The sequence below is a fragment of the Carcharhinus amblyrhynchos genome, chromosome 11, assembly GCF_965287045.1.
Source record: "Carcharhinus amblyrhynchos chromosome 11, sCarAmb.v2.hapA, whole genome shotgun sequence".
In the NCBI taxonomy this organism is placed as follows: domain Eukaryota; kingdom Metazoa; phylum Chordata; class Chondrichthyes; order Carcharhiniformes; family Carcharhinidae; genus Carcharhinus; species Carcharhinus amblyrhynchos.
Genome location: NC_137334.1, coordinates 28,615,655 through 28,639,321, shown reverse-complemented (window position 1 = coordinate 28,639,321; position 23,667 = coordinate 28,615,655). Strand labels below are relative to the sequence as shown.

General features: G+C 42.8%; 1 protein-coding gene across 1 annotated transcript in view; it reads right to left on the bottom strand.

Annotated features, from left to right (window-relative positions):
• The window catches only part of dnah7 (dynein, axonemal, heavy chain 7), a 438,937-nt gene that overhangs the window by 354,049 nt on the left and 61,221 nt on the right, over positions 1-23,667 (bottom strand). Inside the window, exons 9-11 of the mRNA XM_080198799.1 lie at positions 17,451-17,570; positions 17,054-17,237; positions 12,757-12,936 (exon numbers count right to left, since the gene is read on the bottom strand). Coding sequence (XP_080054925.1) covers positions 12,757-12,936; positions 17,054-17,237; positions 17,451-17,570 — 484 coding nt within the window. The remainder of the gene's footprint in view (positions 1-12,756; positions 12,937-17,053; positions 17,238-17,450; positions 17,571-23,667) is intronic.

The window sequence follows — 23,667 nt, the reverse complement described above, 5'->3', positions numbered from 1 at the left end:
ATGATGCAAAGGAAATGAGCTATTGGTTTATCCAAACCGTGTTCTACAAATTTCTGGTGCATTGTGCAGAGCCACAAAGGGTGAAATCTTACCAAAAAGTGGCAGAGTGTTGATTCCAGTGCGAAAAATGGAGTGATTCCTGCCTGCATGTTTTTTGTCTGATTCTTACGGCTCATTAGTATTAATTTTTATTCCTACGTGTTTCACACTGTTCCAGCAGTGTGTTCCCTCTAATTTGTCTGCTGCATAAGGACTCAACTCTGCAAGTATTCGGGAGCTCCATATAAATGGCTCCCCAGCACTTGTTCCACAATGGCTGCAGGGATGGCAGCAAAGAAGTCAGCATTATGCTTTACAGAGGGGTCCTCACCAGGCTGCTGCATGGAGTGGGGCAGAGATGGACCATCCTGTACCCCCAGTCCAAGAGACAGCCATCCAGCAGGATGACCACCCCCCTGCGATGCAATGTCTGAATCCTGAATCCTGGTCAATGCAAGTGCACCCCAGAAGAGGACACAGCAGCAATGTTTCAAGATGATGAATTATCTTCTTCACTCAGCCAATCTTCCACTACATCCCCTCTCACCCAAACCCTTTCTCTCACTCAGTCACCTTGACCTCTGCCAACACCAGGTACCAGGTTCCCTCTTTGCTCACACAGGCACCAGGTTGCACCAGTAGCTGATATGCTCCTCACACTCTAGCTCCCACCCAAGCCCCATGCCTGCCACAATTCATTACTATTTTAAATGTCAAGACTCCCACCTAACGCTTCCTCTTTGTGCCATTGCAAGAGGAACGCAACCACAAAAGGCGTGAGTGGACACAGTCCATCTGGAGTAATGTCAGAGCTTCAAACCCTCACATGTCTTTAGGAGTGAGCCCTCGAGCTGGTCGAGTGGAGGAAGCCTGTGCTGCTGTGCTGCTAATGAAATGGGGACAGCAGAGAAATCCTCAACACATCTGCTATCATTCCTCAACTCTTGAGTGATAATGTTCCCTCCGTATCCCCTGTAATGCACTGATGCCACGTCCCTTCTCGTGCAGGCTGGCCAGCAAAACAGACCAAACTATCTATGCGCCCCCTGGACCTACTGTACTCCAGCAGCTCAAAGGGGGCCTACTGCAACCCACCACCGAAGAGGTGTCACAGTTGTCACCTGCACCCAGTGCCAGCAGAGATATCTACACCTCCATGGATCCAATGTGTAGACAGGTTTCTGGGTCACACACTGTTCAGTATCTCACAGCTGAAGATTCAGAGCAGGCAGAGGCAAAGACAGCCCAGGGAACCCTTGGAGGGATGCCAAAGCCCACTTGCTGAGCCCCTTGCTGACGATGTGCCACTGGGCCCAGTCGTCCAACAGCTGCTGGAACTGCAAAGGAAGAGTTGCCAACTAACAGGATGTGATGAGAGTAGCCCTCCTCAGAGTTCAAAGACAATTAAAGGAATCCCATCACTTTCTACCTCAGGAAATGGTGCCATCACTGCAGCGCACCAAGGATAACGCTGTGAAGTTAGCATCTGCAGTGGAGGCCTTGGTGCAGGACATGCACTCCATGGCAGGAGATGACTACACCACGATGCAGGACTTCAACTCCATGATGTAGGCACTGGTAGGAATGCATGAGTGTCAGTGCCAGAGGACAGCAGGGCCTCTGGATCTTACTCCAACTGCTCCTTCATTCCACAGAGTAGCATAGGGGCCCTTGGAAATCCAAAGGGAAGAGGATCCAGCCTATTGTCCTCCAGCCAGGGGACCCTGGGCATCTCCAGGCCATCTGACACGCCCCATTCCCTTTGTTAGTGACATGCCTCTGCCCCTGACAGCAAGGAGAAAAGCAGTCAAACATCATGCTGCCCAAAAGCAGGCCTGGATCCTCTTGGTCCCAGCCCACCAGGGGACATTCGCTAAGGTCATCTCAGGAAAAAGGGCATGAAACTCAGCTGTGGTTCCAGGGGATTTACCTAGACATAGCGGGAAAGTCACAAAGATTAAGAAACCATAAGCACTTAATGGGCATGGGTGAATAAAGGCAATAATGTAGATAGGTCACCAATTTGTTTTGAATGTTTGGCAACAAATTTCACTTTGTTCATCCATAGGGCCTTCACTCTGTCTGTTCAGGCCACCAAGTCTGGGGGAAATAGTAGGAGGGATTATTATTTAAAAGGCGAAAAGCTGCAGCATGCTACGGTGCAGAAGGACCTGGGGGTCCTTGTGCATGAATCACAAAAACCCAGTCTGCAGGTGCAGCAGGTGATCAGGAAGGCAAATGGGATGCTGGCCTTTATAGTGAGGGGGATTGAATATAAAAGCAGGGAGGTCTTGCTGCAACTGTACAGGGTACTGGTGAGGCTGCAACTGGAGTACTGTGTGCAGTTTTGGTCGCTGCATTTGCGAAAGGATATATTGGCCTTGGAGGGAGTGCAAAGAAGGTTCACTAGGCTGATACCAGAGGTGAGGTGGTTAGCCTATGAGGAGAGATTAAATAGACTGGGTCTGTACTCGTTGGAGTTTAGAAGGCTGAGGGGGGATCTTATAGAGACATATAAGATAATGAAGGGGATAGATAGGGTGGAGGTAGAGAGATTCTTCCTGCTTAGAAAGGATAGCAGAACTAGAGGGCACAGCCTCGAAATAAGGGGGGGGGTGGCAGTTTAGATTGGAGTTGAGGAGGAACTTCTTCACTCAAAGGGTGGTGAGTCTCTGGAATTCTCTGCCCATTGAAGTGGCGGAGGCTATCTCGCTGAATATATTTAAGTCACCGGTAGATAGGTTTCTGATAGACAAGGGAATTAAGGGTTATGGGGAGAAAGCGGAAAAGTGGAACTGATCCACTTCAGATCAGAATGGCAGGGCAGACTCGAAGGGCTAGATGGCCTACTCCCGCTCCTATTTCTTATGTTCTTATGTTCTTTAGAATCATCAAGCTCACCCGGCACTTCGTCTCTGTGGAGTGTGAGAATGGCAGTGCTGCATTCATCCTACCCTCTTGCCAGCCCTCACTAAAGAAGGGCAGTCCCTCAACTGTGATATGGGGCATCTGCGAGGAGAGTATCGAGGAGAGCATATATAGAGAGATAGTTGCACCGCAGCCTAAGATTCCCCAGGCAGGAAGGAAGTGGATGACTATCAGGCAGAGAAAAAGAGCGAGGCAAGCATTGCAGAAATCTACTGTGGTTTTTTGCCTGAAGAACAGATATAGTGCTTTGGATACTGTTGAGGGGAATGACCTCTCAGGAGAAAGCAACAAAAGCCAAATTTGTTGCGCCATGGTTGGTTTTATTGCAGTAAGGTGGAGTAAAAAGTGTGAGAGTGCAATAGTCACAGGGGATTCAATTGCAAGGAGAATAGACAGGCATTTCTGTGGCCGGTATGGAGGGTATGTTGCCTCCCTGGTGCAAGGATCAAGGATGTCTTAGAACAATTACAGGACATTCTGGAGAGGAAGGATGAAAAGCCAGCGGTCATGGTACACATCAGTACCAATGACAGAGATAAAAAAGGGATGAGTACTAAAAGCAGAATATGAGGAGTTAGGAAGAAAGTTCAGAAGTCAGACTTCAAAGATAGTGATCTCAAGATTACTACCAGTGCCATGTGCTAGTCAGAGTAGAAATAGCAGGATATATTGGTTGCTGAACAGATATTGTGAGGGGAGGGTTTTAGATTCCTGGGGCATTGAGACTAGCTCTGGGATAGGAGTGACCAGTAGAAACTAGACAGATTACATGTGGACAAGACTGGGACTGATATCCTAGGGGGATTATTTGCTAGAGTGGTTAGGGCAGGTTTAAACTAATATGGCAGGGGCGATGGGAACCCAGTCAAGAAGTCAGAGAAGGGAAAATAAATGACAAAACCAAAGACAGAAATTTTAAGTTTAAGTTTATACGTTAGCGTCACAAGTAAGCTTACATTAACACTGCAACAAAGTTACTGTGAAAATCCCCTAGTTGCCACACTCCGGCACCTGTTCAGTTGGGTACACAGATGGAGAATTTAGCATGGCCAATGCACCTAACCAGCACGTCGACTGAGGGAAATCAGAGCATCTGGAGGAAACCCATGCAGACATGGGCAGAACATGCAGACTCCGCTCAGACAGAGACCCAAGCCGGGAATCGAACCCGAGTTGCTGGCGCTGTGAGACAACAGTGCTAATCACCGTGCCGCCAGCACGGAGGAAGGAGGGGGAATAAGAAGTGAGGGAAGCAATGGCCTAGTGGCATTATCACTAGACTATTAATCTAGAAACTCAGCTAATGTTCTGGGGACCCGGGTTCGAATCCCACCACGGCAGATGGTGGAATTTGAATTCAATAATAAAAAAAAATCTGCTGATGACCATGAAACCATTGCCGATTGTCAGAAAACCCATCTAGTTCACTAGTGTCCTTTAGGGAAGGAGATCTGCTGTCTTTACCTGGTCTGGCCTACATGTGACTCCAGTGCCACAACAGTGTGGCTGACTCTCAACTGACTTTGGGCAACCAGGGATGGGCAATAAATGCTGGCCAGCCAACGACACCCATATCATACAAATGAATAAAAAAAGGCAGGGAAACCAACGGCCAGATTCAAAACAGGACTCGGTGAGAAATTGTGGGAACAGAACCAGTAATGAGAAAGGGCGTGCCTAAAAGTTTTATACTTTAACGCAAAGAGCACTCACAATAAAGTGGAAGAATTAATCATATGAATAAACGTAAACAGATATGGTATAGTAGGGATTACGGAGACATGACTGGTGGGGGGGGGTTGACTAAGATTGGGGAGTGAACATCTGGGGTATTCAGTATTTAGGAAGGATAGGCAAAAAGGAAAAGGCAGTGGAGTCGCATTACTGGTTAAAAAGGAAATTAACAGCATACTAAGGAAGATAATGTGGAAATTATATGGGTAGAGCTAAGAAACACCAAGAGGCAAAAATGTGAATATGGGCTATAAATAGACCCCAAACTGTAGTGGTGATGTTGGGAATGGCATTAAACAGGAAATTAGATTGCATGCAATAAAAGAAATCTATAATTATGGATGATTTCAAACCCCACATAGATTGGACAAACCAAATTAGTGGCAACACCATAGGATAGGAATTCCTGGAGTGTATACAAGATGGTTTTCTGGATCAATAGGTTAAGGAATCAATTAGAGAGCAGGCAATTCTAGACTGGGCATTGTGTCATGAGAAAGGAATAATTGGCAATCTAATTGTGAGAGACCCCTTGGAGATAAGTGACCATAACATGACAGAATTTTTCATCAAGGTGGAGAGTGATGTGGTTGATTCTGAGTCTAGGGTCCTGAAACTAAATAAAGGAAACTACGATGATATGGGGCACAAGTTGGCTATGATAGACTGAGAAATTTGACTTAAAAGAGATGACAATGGATGGGCAATGGCAAACATTCAAGGGACATATGGGTGAACTACAATAATTGTTTATTCTGGCGCAAAGGTAAAACTGGAAAGTTGGCCAAACCAAATTAGAGAAAGAATAAGATCCAACGGAGAGGCATACAAATTGGCCAAGCAAAACAGCAGACCTGAGGATTGGGAGCAGTTCAGAATTCAGTAAAGAAGGACCAAGGGACTGATTAAGAAAGGGCCAAAAGCCCACGAGGAAGATGAAAACTGACTGTAAAAGTTTCTATAGGTATGTGAGGAGAAAAAGATTGGTGAAGATAATGTAGGTCCCTTAAAATCAGAAATAGTGGAATTTATAAATGGGAACAAAGAAATGGGTGACCAACTGAATAGATACTATGGTTCTGTCCTCACAAAGGAGGACACAATAAGATACCAGAAATGTTAAGGAACACCCAACCTTATCTGTATGTTAATGTTCCTAAGGGTTCTACCATTTACAGTGTAATTCACACCTAAATGCATCACCTTACATTTGTCCAAATTAAACTCCATCTGCCATTTCCGTGTCCAAGTCTTCAATCCTGTTGTGTCCTCTGACAGTCCCTGGCGCTATCAGAAATTCCACCAATCTTCGTGGCATCCGCAAACTTACTGATCAGACCACCCACATTTCCTCCAGATCATTTATATATGCAATAAACAACATAATAAGAACATAAGAAATAGGAGCAGGAGTAGGCCATCCAGCCCTTCGAGCCTGCCCCGCCATTCAATAAGATCATGGCTGATCTGTCGTGGCTCAGTTCCACTTTCCCGCCCTCTCCCCATAACCCTTAATCCCCTCTCCTATCAAAAACCCATCAACCCGCGTCTTAAAAATATTTAGCGATGCAGCCTCCACCACTTCAACGGGCAGAGAATTCCAGAGATTCACCACCCTTTGAGTGAAGAAGTTCCTCCTCAACTCCGTTCTAAACCGCCCCCCTTTTATCTTGAGGCTGTGCCCCCTAGTCCTATTGTCTTTTTTGAGCGGGAAGAGTCTTTCCACCTCTATCCTAACCATCCCATTCATCATCTTATACGTCTCAATGAGATCTCCTCTCATTCTTCTAAACTCTAACGAGTACAAGCCCAGTTTATTCAGCCTCTCCTCATAGCTCAACCCCCTCAACTCCGGTATCAGCCTAGTAAACCTCCTCTGCACTCCCTCCAAGGCCAAAATATCTTTGCGCAGGTGCGACGTCCCAACACTGATTCCTGTTAGAGGGATTTAGTGAGAGGGTTGAACTGAAGGAGATCGATATTAGTAGAAAAATGTTGGGGAACCTATGGATTAAAGAGTCTGATAATCTATACCTAGGAAGAGGCCTGATAAAAAGTGGATACTTTGATTGGTTATTTTCCAAGATTCGATTGACTCTGGAATAATTCCTACAGATAAGAGGGTAGCCAATGTAACTCAACTATTTAAAAAGGGAGGTATAAAGAAAACAGGGAATTATAGACCAGTAACCTGACATCAGTAATGGGGAAAATTCTGGGATCCATTATAAAATATTTTATAGCCAAACAACTGGACATAAATGGCAGGATTGGGCAGAGTGAACATGGAGTCAGCCAATAAGTGGGGAATAATCTGGGGAAGAAGGTGAAACTGGGATAAACATAGTGCAGAGTAAGAGCAAGCAGAGGAAAGTCATGGGACTGGAGGTCTGGAGTGCATTTGCTTCAATGAAAGAAATATAACAATTAAGATAGATGAATTGAGAGCCTGGAATAATGATGTTATTGCAAATATGGAGACATGATTGAAGGAGTGGCAGGACTGGCAGCTTCACATTCTGGGATATTGCCGTTTTAGATGGGACAGAAGAGGAAACAAAAGGGGTGGGAGAGTTGCATTGTTAATTAGGGAGCACATCACAGTTGTGTTGAGGAAGGAAACTTTGGAGAGATCTTGAGTGAGGCATTATGGGTGGAGTTCAAGAATAGGAAGGGTGAAATCACAATGTTGGGAGTGGACTAGCAGACCACCCAACAGCCCACAGGAGACTGAGGAGCAGATGTGTAGTCAGATACTGGAAAGGTGTGAAAAGATATGATAATTGTGGTGACTTCAACTTCCCCCATATTGACAGGGACTCCCTTAGGGAGCTCAGGGGCTCAGATGGAAAACAATTTGTTAGATGTATCCAGGAAGGCTTTTTGATACAGTATATTGACAATCCAACCAGAGAGGGGGTCATACTAGACTTGGTATTGGGGAATGAGCCAGACCAGGTGATCGATGTTTCAGTGGGGGAGTATTTTGGGCTTAGCAAACGTAATTCCATAAGATTTTGGGTAGTATCAGATATGGACAAGGGTGGCCCTCAGATGAGGGTGCTTAATTGGGCAAAGGCCAAATACATCCAAATTAGACAGGAACTGGGGAACGTAGATTGGAAGTGGTTATTTGAGGGCAAATCCACTTCTGCCATGTCGGAGGCTTTTAAAGGCCAGTTGATTGAAGTGCAGGGCAGGCATGTCCCTGCAAAAATGAAGGATAAAAATGACAGGATTCAGGAAACATAGATGAAAAGGGAAATTGTAAGCTTAATCAAAAGGAAAAAGGAAGCATACGATAGGTCTCTGCAACTCAAAACTGACAAAGTTCTTGAGGAGTATAGAGAAGGTAAGAAGGAATCTAAACACAGAATTAGGTGGGCTAAAAGTGGCCATCATTAGCAACAGGGCCAAGGAGAATCCTAGGACTTTTTATGCATTGATTAGGAGCAAGAGGGTAGTGGGCGAGGTTGGGGGGGTGGGGGGGTGCGGGAGGGGTGGTTGAGGTGGGCCGGGTTCGATTCCCAGCTTGGGTCACTGTCTGTGTGGAGTTTGCATGTTCTCTCCATGTCTGCGTGAGTTTCCTTTGGGTGCTCCAGTTTCCTCCCACATTCTGAAAGACGTGCTGGTTAGGTGCATTAACCCAACAGGCACCAGACTGTGGTGACTAGAGGAGTTTCACAGTAACTTCATTGCAGTGTTAACGTAAGCCTTACTTGTGACTAACAAATAAACTTTAAAAAAAAAAGAGTAAGCCCACTCAAGGACAATGGAGGGAAGTTATGCATGGAGCCACAGCAAGTGTGTTAGATTCTTAATGAGCACTTTGTATTGGTATTTACCAAAGAGGACATGACGGATATTGAAGTCAGGGATGGGTATGTGAACGCTCTAGGAAATGTCAATATAGCGAAGGAGGAAGCATTAAGTAGGCACATCCCAGTAGCTGGATGGGATCTATCCAAGGCTACTGTGGAATGCAAGGGAAGAAACAGCTGGGACTTTAACAGATATCTTCACGTCCTCTTTGACGACAGGCGAGGTTCTAGGAAGATTGGAGAATAGCTGGGCTATTCTTGTTATGCTGGGCGGCACAATGACACAGTGGTTAGTGTTGCTGCCTCACAGCGCCAGGGACCCGGGTTCAATTCCCCGCTTGGGTCACTGTCTGAGTGGAATTTGCACACTCTGCTTGGATTTCCTCTGGATGTTCCCAGTTTCCTCCCACAGTCCAAAGATGTGCAGATTCGGTGGATTGGCCATGCTAAAATTGTCCCTTAGTGTTAGGGGGATTAGCTAGGATAAATGGGATTCTGGAGATAGGGCCTGGTGGAATTGTGGTCAATGCAAACTCAATGGGCCAAATGGATTCTATGGATTCCAGCCAATGTTGTTCCCTTGTTTAACAAAGTAAGAAAGGATAATGCAGAGTATTATAGAACGGTGACCCTGATATCAGTGATGGGGAAGCTTTTGGAGAAGGTACTGAGGGACAAGATTTATGCACATTTGGAAGAAAATGGTATATTAGTGACAGGCGGCATGGTTTTGACAGGGAAGGCCATGTCTCACCTACTTGATTTAATTTTTGAAGTGGTGTCAAAGATAATTGATGAGGAAAGGACGATGTAGTTTATATGGACTAGCATTTGACAAGGTCCCACATGGCAGACTGCTACAAAACCTAAAATCATACAGGATTCAGGGTGGGTTGGCTACATAGATACAGAACTGGCTTGGTCGTAAGTGATTGACAGTAGGGGTGGAAGGGTGTCTTTCAGAATGGAAACCTGTAGCTAGTAGTGTTCCACAGGAATCAGTGTTGGGACGTCTGTTGTTTATTGCATATATAAACGATCTGGAGGAAATGTGGGTGGTCTGATCAGTAAGTTTGCGGATGCCACGAAGATTGGTGGAATTTCTGATAGCGCCAGGGACTGTCAGAGGACACAACAGGATTGAAGACTTGGACACAGAAATGGCAGAAGGAGTTTAACTTGGACAAATGTAAGGTGATGCATTTAGGTGTGAATTACACTGTAAATGGTAGAACCCTTAGGAACATTAACATACAGGTAAGGTTGGGTGTGCCGGGCCTTGGTTCCCTAAAAGTGGCACAAGTAAAGCTCAAAGACACCTGTATGGTGTGCTTACTATAGTTACATGCAACCTAAACATTGAGCAAGTGAAAGCTTTCCATCTCATAAATGCACTTGGCCACTGTAAGGGAACCATTATGGCCTTGGAGTAGCAGGAAGATCGAAGAGAATCAAAGTAAATTCCTGAGAGTTGTGGCATACTTTGATTTTGTTCCAGAGGTCCAGGAACCCTCAAGATCCCATAGAGCACAGGGGAACTCTTAGGTGAAAATAGCAGTGGAATGGGAATGTCCCAGTGGGATTTTTGAGCTTAAAGAATAAGGGCGGGATTTTCTGGCCCTTCCCATTGGTGGAATCATCCGGTCCCCCCAAAGGTGACCCCCTGCAGTGGGTCAGGATAGGCTAGCCAAACAAAACATCACAGGCATCAGCAGATCCTGCTGGCAGCCAATGGAAAGCCAGTTCCACCACTAGAAATCAGGCTACAGGGGGCCAAAAAATCCACCCAAATTGTTTACCAAATAAATGTTAAGTTGATAGTACTAGCTCAATTTAACTCTTGTACCATAAAGGTTTTTTTGTCTAAAAAGTGACATCTTGTGGCCCAACTCTTTCAGTTAATAAGGGTTTGATTTTTTTTTAGAAGGTACTGGTCTTCTTTGAGTTCGTAACAACCTCAGTAGGTTTCTGTTTGATTTGTTTCTCCCCATGCCAACCTGAGATTACATAGGCACTTCTTAGAACTCAGGCATTTTTCCCAAAATTCATTGTACCATTTATCAGAACAATGTTTTACTTTAAGTTAAAGGGACATTTTAAAACATAATTGTCTTGTAAAGTTCAGAATTCATAATAATTTGATGCATTGGCCAGCCGAAAGTACATAGCATCAATGACCTTCTTTATGCAGCACTGGACTGTTGAGAGAAGCCATACAAATCTCCAGATGATCCGTGCTGTGACACAATGGCTTAGAAACTGAGTGTCAATGTCACATTTAAAGCAACAGGCAATGGTGGCTACTACGTCGCAGTGGGCCTAACTCCTGTTTCATCATTATAATTGGTTTTATTTGGTTCTGCATCTACCTGCCTTGGAAAAGCGCAGCTGTCATAGGCACTGATGCACGGACATGTTGGTGAAGCTTTGCCTCTGCCAGGTCATGCCTTTTTTATTCTTTCATGAAATGTAGGCGTCGCTGGTTCGAACAGTATTTATTACCCATCCATGAGCTTGGAGTCACATGTCTGGAGTAGCACATAGGCTAAACAGGCGAGGATGGCAGATTTCACTTTCTAAAGGACATCATTGAACCAAACTATAAAAATCAACAACGGTTTTGTGATTTCCAGATTTTTATTGAATTCAAATTTTACCATCTGCCATGGTGGGATTCAAAGTCATATCCCAGAACATTACCCTGGGTTTCTGGATTAATAGTCTGGTGACATTACTGCTGCGCCTCTGCCTCCCCTTCTGCAACCAGTATGCACAGACTGGCCTATTCACCCTCCTCATTGACATTCAATGCCTTCCTCCAGCCACTGGAGATCCCCTTGCCTCTCCTAGGGCACAAAAAAACTGCATGGCTTTCTCTGGGCTATTCACCTGCTCACTAGAGAATGAATCAGATTCCTTAACACTCCACACGTCAACTGATAAAGTCTCCACTGCCTTGATGCTCTTAGTGACCATGGTCCTTTCTTCTTTGGATTTTTAGGACCTTGCAGACATCTTCCGAGGAGCAGCAGAACCTCATAGGCCCCTTCCTCTGCAAAACCACCAAACCCAATTGCCTGGCTTTGTTCAGAACATAAGTTGCAGCCTAGTTTACAGACTTTTTTTTATACTAATGACACTGATGGCTGGTTTCACAGCTCTAATTCTCACATGCCCCTAACAATTTGACAATTTCCTGGTAAATTGTTTTGCCTCATTGTTTATACAAAACCTTGCTTCTTTTCTGTCTTAGGTTCACCACGCCAGTTGCCCACAGAAAAATCGATTGATGGGAGGACTCTGTTGACAATTCCCTCATAAGTTTAGCAGTCTTCCCACCTTCATCTCACTTTTTGTGGGCCAATGAGATTCAGGCCACAAATAAATATTCCAGGGTACAGACACTTAAAACAGACAGACTGAATGGAAAAGGAGATGAACTAGCCCTGATAGTAAAGGATGACATTAAAGCATTGGTGAAAAAGGATCTTGTCTGAGAAGATTGTAATGGATGACAACAGGACAAAAGCGTGAATGGATTTTGGCTTCAAAGATCAGGAAGTCAAATCAGTATGGGTGGAAATTAGGAATAACAAAGATAAAAAACAATAGTTGGAATGGTTTATAGGCCCCCTTGCAATAATTATACAACTGAACAGAACATTAAACAAGGAATAATTGGAGCTTATAACAAAGGTAATGCAATAATCATGGGGAGAGTTTAACATTCATATAGGCTCAACAATTCAAATTGGCAAAGATAGTCGAAGCATTTCTGAAGTATAGAGGCCCACTCATTGAGTCTAAGTAGCTAAGATGTTTTCAACTGTGAATCAACCTTGTGGTCAAAATTAACAGGGAAAAAGATAAATATAAAAAGGTCATTTTGTGACTTTGGGCACTAACGCTCTTGGTTCCAGCAAAAGTATTTTAAAACTAATTACAGGCTTTCAATGTACAGGTTTTTTTCCCAACTCTTGGCACTAGATTCACAATTTGCAACACAAGATCATACATGTCCAATGTGAATTCCTAAATTCTCATTTATTTAGATGATCAGATCATGATGAAAACAAAATCATCTTCAAAACTGTGGAAAAAACTGATTTCCTGTCATTCAAAATAATTGTGAAAATGTACATGTTATCACTAATACGAATGTAACAACCTAAAACGGTATAACCGCGCATCTCTATAAATTTTGGACATATGTTGAAATGTAAACATCACTTACCCATTCAGTATACAGCCTTGTTTCAACTCTTGGCACTTTATTTGCAGTTTTAAGCATGACATCATAAACACTCAAGAATATTAGTTCAAAATCCTTGAACTCTGGTTCAAATTGAACACTGTCGTTTTTCAGGATCAGACGCAAAATGAAACCTGGGTGTTCATAAACACGAATTGAATCCTGGAAATAAAATTCCAGACATATATAATTGAAATAAAAACCTTTCTCAATGGGCTACACTTTTATTTCCTCAGTACTTCTATGTGGCCAATTTTCTTTAAACACATAACAATTATATCTAAATGTAAGAAACTTACTATCCATTAAGCAGTTCATTACACAAAGTAATATGTGACAGAATATTATGTTTTGCAATTAATCAGACATAATCAGAATTTTAAGCAATGTAACATATAAGTTGTGTAACATAAAAGCCAGTGTATAGTTAATATCCATGCAATTTTGATAGCCTCCAAGTGCAAGGGAGCAATTTAGACATATAGGCTCTTATTAGAACAACCACACAGACATCGCTCTTCATTTCACAATTTTCTCATTTCTATCAATAAACCTATGGATTATATTAAAAATGACACTGTTCTCTTAATTGAAGAGACTACTTTAGATAGGGTGTTATCACCCCACAGAGCGACAACACTTTTTTATTTTTCAAGTTATGAAAACAATATGAAAAGTTTAACAAAGACAATTTCTATTTGTTTAAAAAATACAGGTAAAATAATCCAATTAATTGGAGCCAGAAAGTTTAAAGTATATTTAAAAGTTCATAAGTTCATAAGGTATAGGAGCAGAATTTGGTCATTTGATCCATCAAGTCTGCCCCACCATTCCATCATGGCTGATATGCTTCTCATCCCATTTTCCGGCCTTTTCCTCATTAGCCTTCAACACATTACCAATTAAAAATCTGTCTAACTCCTCCTTAAATTTACTCACTGTCCCATCATCCACTACAGTTTGGGGTAGTGAATTCCACAGATTCACAACCCTTTGAGAAAAGTAGTTTCTCCTCAACTCTGTTTTAAATTTGCTATCCCTTATCCTACGACTATGACCTCTCATCCTGGAATGCTCCACGTCAACTTTACCCATACCTTTTATCATCTTGTATACCCCAATTTGATCTCCCCTCATTCTTCTAAATTCCAGACAGAAATGGACTAAACTGTTCAATCTCTCTCCATGTGTCAAACCCCTCATCTCTGGAATCAACCTACTGAACATCCTCTGAACTGCCTCCAATGCCACTATATCGTTCCTCAAAACTGTGCACAATAGTCCAAGTGCACTCTCCTAATGCCTTGTATTGTTGCAACAGTACTTCCTTACTTTTATATTCTATTCCTTTAGCTATAAATGCCAACATTCCATTTGCTTTATTATCAGCTGTACCTGCACGCTAGTTTTCTGTGACTCATGAACAAGGACACCCAGATCTCTCTGCATCAGAGCACCCCGAAGTCTCTCCTGATTTAGATAATAAGTTGTCTTCCCATTTTTCCAACCAAAATGCATGACCTCACACTTACCAACGCTTAACTCCATCTATCACATTTTGGCTCAATCTCCGAACCTATCTATATGAATTTGTAAGGTTTGTATTTCCTCATTGCAACTTACTGTTCCCCCTATTTTTGTGTCTTCTGCAAAATTGGCTATAGAGCCTTCTAGCCCTGTATCCAAGTCATTAATATGGATTGTAAATAGCTGGGGCCCAAGGACTGAACCCTTTGGCACTCCACTTGTTACTTCTTGCCATCCAGAAAAAAAAGACATTTATCCCAACTTTCTGTCTTCTGTCCATCAGCCAGTCACCTATCCAAGCTAATAAATTACTCCTAATCCCATGTGATCTAACCTTGTGAATTAATGTTTTGTGCAGCACCTTATCAAACACCTTCCAGAAGTCTAGTGTAGATGTACACTGTATCTACAGGATCCCCATTATCCACTTTGCTTGTTACATCCTCAAAAAATTCTAGCAAATTAGTCAAACATGATTTGCCTTTCATAAAACTATGCTGACTCTGATGGAACGCATTTTGACTTTCCAAATGTGCTGATGTTGCTTCCTTGATAATTGATTCTAACACTTTCCCATCAACAGATGTTAAACTAACTGGTCTGTAATTTCTCACATTTTGTCTCCCTCCCTTTTTAAATAAGGGTGTTACATTGGCAAATTTTCAATGCATTGGAACCTTTCCTGCGTCCAGTGAGTTTTGGAATATTATAAACAATGGATCCACTATCTCCGCTGCCACTTCCTTTAGTACCCTAGGATGTAGGCCATCAGGCCTGGGGACTTATCTTCCCTCAATCCCAATAGTTTGCTGAGTATCTTTTCAATCTATGTTGATTGTTCTAAGTCCTACCCTTTCTATTATTATATATTTAAAGGAGTCAGAATTAGTCTCACATTAACACTGCAATGAAGCTCCTGTGAAAATCCCCTAGTCACCACACTCCGGCGTCTGTTCAGGTACACTGAGTGAGAATTTAGCATGGCCAATGCGCCAGCATGTCCTCTGGAGTCTTTTGGACTGTGGGAGGAAACGGGAGCGACCGGAGGAAACACATGCAGACACGGTGAGAATGTACAGATTCCATACAGTGACCCAAACCAGGAATCAAACACAGATCCCTGGCGCTGTGAAGCAACAATGTTAACCACTAGCCACTATGCTGGTGACAGTGCTGAATTTTGCAATCCCCTGATGGGTGTGGTACAAACCAATTTCCCTGGGTAAATATTGCTGGTCTCTGTAATCTATTCAAAATGGAGGTGGAGGCTTTATACTACTCGGTTTGTTGCAAGCATTCCCATGCTATGGTTACTGGCGCACCATACAACAAGCATGTGCACACAACGGAGGGGGGATTCTTCCAAAAAATTCTGTGTTGAATTTGCAGGATAACTGAAATAATTCATGCTTTTTTTTAGTGGGAGTTCACACTAGAATCTCCCACAGTTTGTGCATTGCAGAGGCCTCCAGCATAAATATCATTAGATCACTGGCCAGGACCCCAGCAGTGCTATCCTCCCAATCCCTGCATGGCCTGATTGCAGCCCCCCACAACCATTCCCAGGCCTGCTTCAACCACCACATTGGAGCATCCCAATCTCTAGACCCCCTTCCCTCCCACAGCTCCCCCCTCCAGGAGTCCTGGCCCCTCCTCAAGCACTGCCAACTGCCCCCCCCCCGCCCCCCACTTACAGGCAGCCACCTCCCACGGCAGACCCCACCCTCTGGCTGACACCCCCATCAATCACTGGCCTCACCCCTGCACCCACATGGCAGCAGGATCCCCCTCCCTCACCTCCTCCAACTGCACCCTAGGATCCACTCCTTAGGCTTCACCCCCATAAGCCCCACGTCTTTGGCACTGCCCCATGCCTGATGTGCAGTGCCAAGGTGCTCCCTGGGCATGGATACTTTGCACCTTGGGCAATGGCAACACTGCCAGGGTGCCCATGCCATGGGGGCACCAACCCCCACCGTCCAACACATTGGGGGTCCCCGATTGCACCCCTTTATTCCAGCGGATCGTCCTAATAGCTCCCTGTAAGTGGGGAGCTATCGTAATCCTTGCTGGAATGAAACACTGGTGGGGTGGGAGAGGCTCCGAGGCCTGAAGAATTCAGTCCCGGGTCTGCTAATCACATTTAAATTATATTAAGATTAGATTAAAATAACTTACCTGTCTTCCCGCCAGTTTCTAGCATGGATCTCATGGCGCCAGGAATCCGGGGCTGGGAGATGCATGCGTGGCTGGAACGCATGCACGAATCCCGTGCATGCCCAGACACGAGATTTTCCCACCCCGTTGCACAAGAAAACTAGCATTTATGGGGTAGGAGAATCGTCCCTGACATTTCCAATACTGCAAAATTGGAGCTATCGTGCATGTTAGAAAATGGTGCAACCATTTTTAAAATTACTGAATATTAGCTGTGGTTACATTTTATTGTTTAAATTGTAACAGCAAGCAAGTGGAAGCCACTTGCCAACCAATCAGCACTCCCTTCTTGTACAGTATAAATTGTTGTTCTCCCATCACTGTTGGCAATTTGTTGCAAACTATCCTGACGAGTGCAAGACATAAATCAAGTCTCATTTTTAGTGATACTCAAGTTCTGTACTACCAAACAAGTAATTCTATCAACCATGAAAAAATATGAAATAAAAATTTCATCATATCTGTTTCTATAAACTGCACAATGTTCATTAACAAATATATTCAGCAGAACATTGCATGTTTATGACAAACATACCGGTCGTTGTACAATCAGATCAGTATAGTCTTGAATGGATTTTAGGGTTAAGCTTTGCAGTTGTGAAGTCATCAGAGTAGCAGCACAATTAAAGAAAGACTGTAGTTTGGCACGATTGGTATTACTGGGAACCTGCTTCCGTTTATTTCCAAGGTAATAAATATTTTGGACTTCAGGAAACCATCTAAAACACATTCATAAAATCATCAGTTAAAACCTGAGTATTAAAGCTTATTTTTCATTTGTAATTAAGGTTATGGTAATTTTAATGTTGGTGACATCTTCTTATAAACATAACTTTCATAAGCATCTTCATTTACCAGATAAATATACTGTGGAGAAATGATTAAGGGTCAATTAATAATTTCTATTTGACATTTTTTTAGAATGATCATACTTTTTAAGGAGTTGATCTTTCGCAGATTCAATTTGCCTCATAAATAAGATCTGGAAAGTAGTTAGCTCCATTGAATCCTTACGATTACGAAATTCATCAACATCAATAAACCGTAATTGCCTGCAAAAGAAAAATAATTATTTTTCATGCAGCATTTCACTCCATTTCTAAAGATCAAAAGTAGATGGCATATTGTTAACGTCACAGGCTGGTAATGCTGATGGCCTAGGCTAATGCTCTGGGGCCACAGGTTTGAATCCCACCATGGCAACTGATGGAATTTAAATTCTGCTAATAAATTAAATTAAAAATTAATTAGAATTAAAAAGCTAGAATTAAAAAGCATTGATAACAATGGCCATGAAGCCATTGTTGATTGTCGGTAACAAAACTCCTTCTAATTCACTAATGACCTCTAGGGAAAGAATTTTGCTGCCCTGTGTGAAGCTGTACGAATGAAGTAGTGGCATGATGGGAAAACTGGTCAAGTATTTGGTACAAAGTAAGGAAAGCTGATCAAGCTATCCAAAATGCCAGATGCCTGTAAGACTTAATAAGACTGACCCCGCACAACTTAAGACATGAATAAGACCAGAGAAGGTTAAGCTGTGCCGAACCTCGGTAAGACCTGATAAGGCTGACTCCACATGACCTAGAGCTGTATGAGTATGACAAGATAAGGTAAGGGATGAAAGAGTCACCAACCTTCTTCTGTTCTATCAAAGGACAAGATAAAGGTATGACTGATGAGACAAAGAGTTCTAAGAGGTCAGCAGGTTGTACCATGATTTATGACATTGCTTATGATGCTATTACTTATCGAATTCCTCAATAAGCTCTGGTCACACAGACTGATTATGTATAAATACTGAACTGATTCTTTATGTTAGTGCAGACTTGAAGAAGAATTAACAAGTCATAACGACGGCTCTCTGAACTCAAGTTTTTGCCAATGCTGCATGTAGTGTTTTGTCAATAAAGACAAGTTATTTTGTTGGAACGAACTTTGTTGGGTCATTCTACCAGTCAGGGAACAGGAAAATTTCCACTTTAACACCCTGGTCTACATACGACGCCAGGTCCACAGCAATGTGATTGACTCTTAAGTTACCTCTGAAATGGCTAGTGGCCCAATCAGTTGTATCAGATTCCTGCAAAGTCTGCAAAAAGGAATGCAACCAAATGGATAACACAGCATTGGCCTAGGCACTGGAAATGACAACAGAAAACCCAGCCCTGTCAACCCTGCAAAGCCCTCCTTGTGCCAAAATTGAGGGCACAGTTCCCAACTCGACATAGTCACACTCACAGAAGCACATCTTATTATGTCCCAGGTACATCTTCACCATCCTTAAGTATTTCATGTCCCACCAACAAAACAGAACCACCAGAGGTTGCTGTACAGTTGGGGGGAGGGAATTGTCTTGGGAGTTCTCAACATAGACTCTGAACTCATGACATCTCATGGCATCAGGTCACACATGGATAAGAAAAAGTTCTGTTGACTAACGCCTCCCTCAGCTGATGAAGCACTACTCGTTCATTTTGAACACCACTTGGAAGATGTACTGAGAGTGGAAAGAATGTATTTGGGTGGGAAACATCAATGTCCATTAATGCACCACTACTGACCAAGTTGGCTAAGTGCTAAAGGACACAGCTGCTAGACTGAACCTGCAGCAGTGGTAAGGAAATCAATAAAATAAATAACCTATTTGATCTCATCCTCCCCTACCTACAGGTGTGTGTGTATCAGCCCATGACAATTTGGGTAGGAATGACCAACGCACATCCTTGTGGAGACCAAGTCCCATCTTAACACTGTGGATATGTTCCATCGTGTTGTGTGACATGACCATTGTGCTAAATGGGATAGATTTCAGACAGATCTAGCAACACAACATTGTGGGTCATCAGGAGCACAGTAAGAAGTCTCACAACACCAGGTTAAAATCCAACAGGTTCATTTGGTAGCAAAAGCTACTAGCTTTCGGAGTGCTACCCCCTCGTCAGGTGAGTGGGAGTTCTATTCACAAACAGGGCATATAAAGACACAAACTCAATTTACAAAATAATGATTGGAATGTGAGTCTTTGCAGGTAATCAAGTCTTAAAGGTAGAGACAATGTGAGTGGAGAAAGTGTTAAGCACAGGTTAAAGAGATGTGTATTGTCTCCAGACAGGACAGTTAGTGAGATTTTGCACATCCAGGCAGGTCGTGGGGGTTCAGTAATGCCCAGAGATCACAGATAAGCAACCCCACAACTAACAAATCAGATTTAAGCTCTGCAGTCCTGCCACATCAAGTCGTGAATGGTGGTAGACAATTAAACATCTAACCGAAGAAGGAGGATCCACAAATATCCCCATTCTCAATGATGGAGGAGCTCAGAACATCAGTGCAAAACAAAAGGCTGAAGAATTTGCAACAACCTTCAGCCAGAAGTACAAAGCTGGTGCTCCAACTTTGCCTCTTCCTGAGGTTCCAAGTATCAAAGATGCCAATTTTCAGCCAATTCAATTCACTGCATGCAATATATTCCAGCAATATTACTGAAGACTGATGCTCCAAAATTAGCTGTCTGCTTAGCCATGTTGCACCAATACAGCACTGGAATCCATTGGCAATGTGGAAAACTTCCCAGGTATGTCCTGTCCACAAAAAACAGGGCAAATCCAACTCTGCCAATTACCACACCATCATTCTGCTCTCAATCATCAGCAAGGAAGGGATCATCAAAAGGGCTATCAAGCAGCACTTACTTAGGAATAACCTGCCCACTGAAGCTCAGTTTGGGTTCAAGAAGGGACACTCAGCTCTTGACTTCATTACAGCCTTAGTATAAACATGGACAAAAGGACTTGCCTGGGTGAGTAACATTTCCAACAACACTCAAGAAATTCAACATCCAGGGCAAAGCAGCTCATTTGATTGGCACCACATCCACCACCCTCAACATCCATACCCTTCACTACAATGAAGGGTGTGGATGCATCCACAGGATGCATTGTAGCAACTCATCAGGGCTCCTCCCAAAACGTGACCTCCACCACTTCGAAGAACAGGGGCAGCATACACATGGAAATACCACCACCTGCAAGTTCCCCTCTAAGCCACACACTATCCCAATTTGGAACTATACCCTCATTCCATCACTGTCCTGACACTCCTTTCTTTACAGCACAGCAGGTGTACCTACACAACATGGACTTCAGCAGTTCAAGGTGGCTCATCACCACCTACTCAAGAGCATTTACGGATGGGCAATAATAATGATGACCTAATCACTTTAAAGAATAAAAATATCCTAAAAATTCAAAACTAATTGATAATTTCTTACTATTAAATTGTGATGCACGGCACTCTATTGTTACAAATTATCATAGAGGCGAACAGAAAAAAATAATTTTGCTGCATATATAAATGTATCTTTGTTCACACACTTAAATCATGTTTTTAAATATTTTTTATAATGGATGGAACACACAGAATGTAGATGGCAAAGAAAATGCTCCAATCCAGGTAGGTAACAAAAAGCAACATTACGAAGGTACTATGTAATATCTTGCATCACGTGAGGCGAAAATTGCATAGCAGCAACAAGAAAAATAAAGACCAAGGCCAACACTCTGCAGACTCACCCACAGCTGGGATTCTCCTGTCCTGCTGTAGTGAATGGAGATTTGTCTGAGTGTCAAATTCTCCATTTTCACTGGCAGTGGTAGCGGGGCATATGAGACCAGAGAATTCCAGCCCAAACATACTTTGTGACGGGTGCATTAAGTACATAAAATTGGTGAGCTGATCCTATTCCTCATGTACCTAAACAGAAGAGCCAAAAACAAATATGAACCCAACATTTTAAACCAAGTATTTTACATGCCGACTTGGAATGAGGCTAAGAGTCATTATGCAAGTTATTTTAACTAAGTTAGCCATATAACTGCAGTCACAAATTCATAGGACGAAAATCAACCCCTTACAAACAACCGAGTGAAAGAAAGGGGAGAACTTTAACAGGACTGATCCATTGACAGTGATTGAATTGTGAGGAGCTGACAGTAATTGGAGCAGGGAGCAGGTCAGGAACCTGATAACTTCAGCCAAAGCATTAGTATCCCATTTCCAAATTTCCCAACCAATCAGAGTATAGTCATGATAACAAACCACACCTGTCAATAGAAGGTGTTCTATTCAAAGGGACCCCAGCAGGAGTCAGAATGGAACATTACAGACTGATTAGTCAGGTTTCATCAAACAGAAGAATTGAAGCATAATGTGGAAAAGAATGCCTCCTAGCAGTTCGATCCTTCCCCAGATGCTAATAGCTGTGATTACCTGCAGAGAGTTGTTGTTCTCCATGAGTGGGAGCCATCAAACAAACAAGGTTGGAAGTGGTTGATGAAGTAATCAGCAAGAGTGCAGTTCACCACAGCTGGAATTTTTGTCAAAACAGATTCAGTGATCTTGTGGGAGAAAGAAAGGAGAGCAGCATCCCACATTCTGATGCCAACACCTACAACTCAAACTTTTCCAGCATTCTCCAACACAATACTCCTGAGAACAATGTACATTATAGCTCCATTTACTCCTCTTTCTCAAGGCACCACCTCATCTTGGTTTGATTTATTGTTGTCACATTAGCATACAGTGAAAAGTGTTTCTTGCGCTTTATGCAGACAAAGCATACCATACATAGAGAAGGAAAGGAGAGAGTGCAGAATACAGTGTTACAGTCATACTAGGGTGTACAGAAAGATCAGCTTAATGTGAGGCAGTCTATTCAAAAATCTGACAGCACTAGGGAAGAAGGTGTTCTTGAGTGGATTGGTGTGTGTGTTCTCAGGCTTTTGTATCTTTATCGTGATAGAAGAAGGTGAAAGGGAGTATGTCTGGGATGAGTCGGGTCCTTGATAATGCTTGCTGCTTTTCCGAAGCAAAGGGAAATGTAGACAGTGTCAATGGGTGGGGAGCTGGTTTGAGGATTAGGCTTCATTTGTGACCCATTGTAGTTTATTGCAGTCTTGGACAGAGAAGGAGCCATACCAAGCTGTGATACAACCAGAAATAATGCTTTCTATGGTGCATCTGTAGAAGTTGATGAGAGAGTAGCGGACATGCCAAATTTCCTTTGTCTCCTGAGAAAGTAGAAGCATTGATAAGCTTTCTTAAGTGTAGTGTCCACTTGGAGGGACCCAGTGTGTTGGTGATCTGGACACCTAAAAACTTGAAGCTCTCAACCATTTCTACTTCGTCCCATCACATTGTTACATATCATCTTTTCCTGAGATTTACCAGATTATTTTCTTGAGATACAGAAGTACTCTACCATCCAGCAAGCTCAAACCTTGCACCCTCGACAGAGCAGACAAAATTTCTGGAGTTTTAAATTGGCCTTTATTCATGCAATAGCGAGGGAACCTACCTTCCACAAGGTATGTTATAATTCAGGTCAGAAACTCGAAAATGTTTTATGATGTCTGCCTGGATCGTAAGTTTTGATATTTGAATTTGGCTAGGATAAGTATGAGATGTTTCACTTCTAGGGAGCTTTTATCAAACAAAGTTTATTTAAGAATACAGTTAATATGCACGGGAAGAAAATTAACGATAACTTTTACCAATTACAAACAAGAAAAAGGAACCATGACATTGTATAAACCTTAATAAATATATGAAATGGTCCAACCAAACAACCCTTGTCACAGGTTTAGCACTGAAAATACAAATGCTTATGTGATGCTGGAACTTAGTCATTTGGTTGGATGCTGCAGTTCTCTTGATATACACAGTGACAAGCTTGAAGTCAGAACAACTTCCCAAAACACTAAGGCAAGAGAAAGACTCTAGATCCTAACTAGCAAAGCACTAATAGCAGAATTTTGACCCCCGAAGGCAAGACTACCTGCTTTCAGCTAGCCAGCAGGATTTCCAATACCAGGGAGAGAAAGAGGGAAACACTGTTTTTCAGTCTGAAATCCAAACATCTTCTAACCAAAACAGCAGCCAAACTGAAAGTGAAACCTTGAATTCACTATGAAGACAAAAAAAACTGTCCAAAACACATGACCTGCCACCCAGCCATAAATTCAAGTCAGTGCATTAAGGCCAGATTAAAAATAAACAAACTCCGTTTAAACCACTGAAGCAGCAATAAAAGAACTTTCAGCAGACAGCCGGTGCCACAGTGGGCCCGATTTTACCAAAAATTTGCGC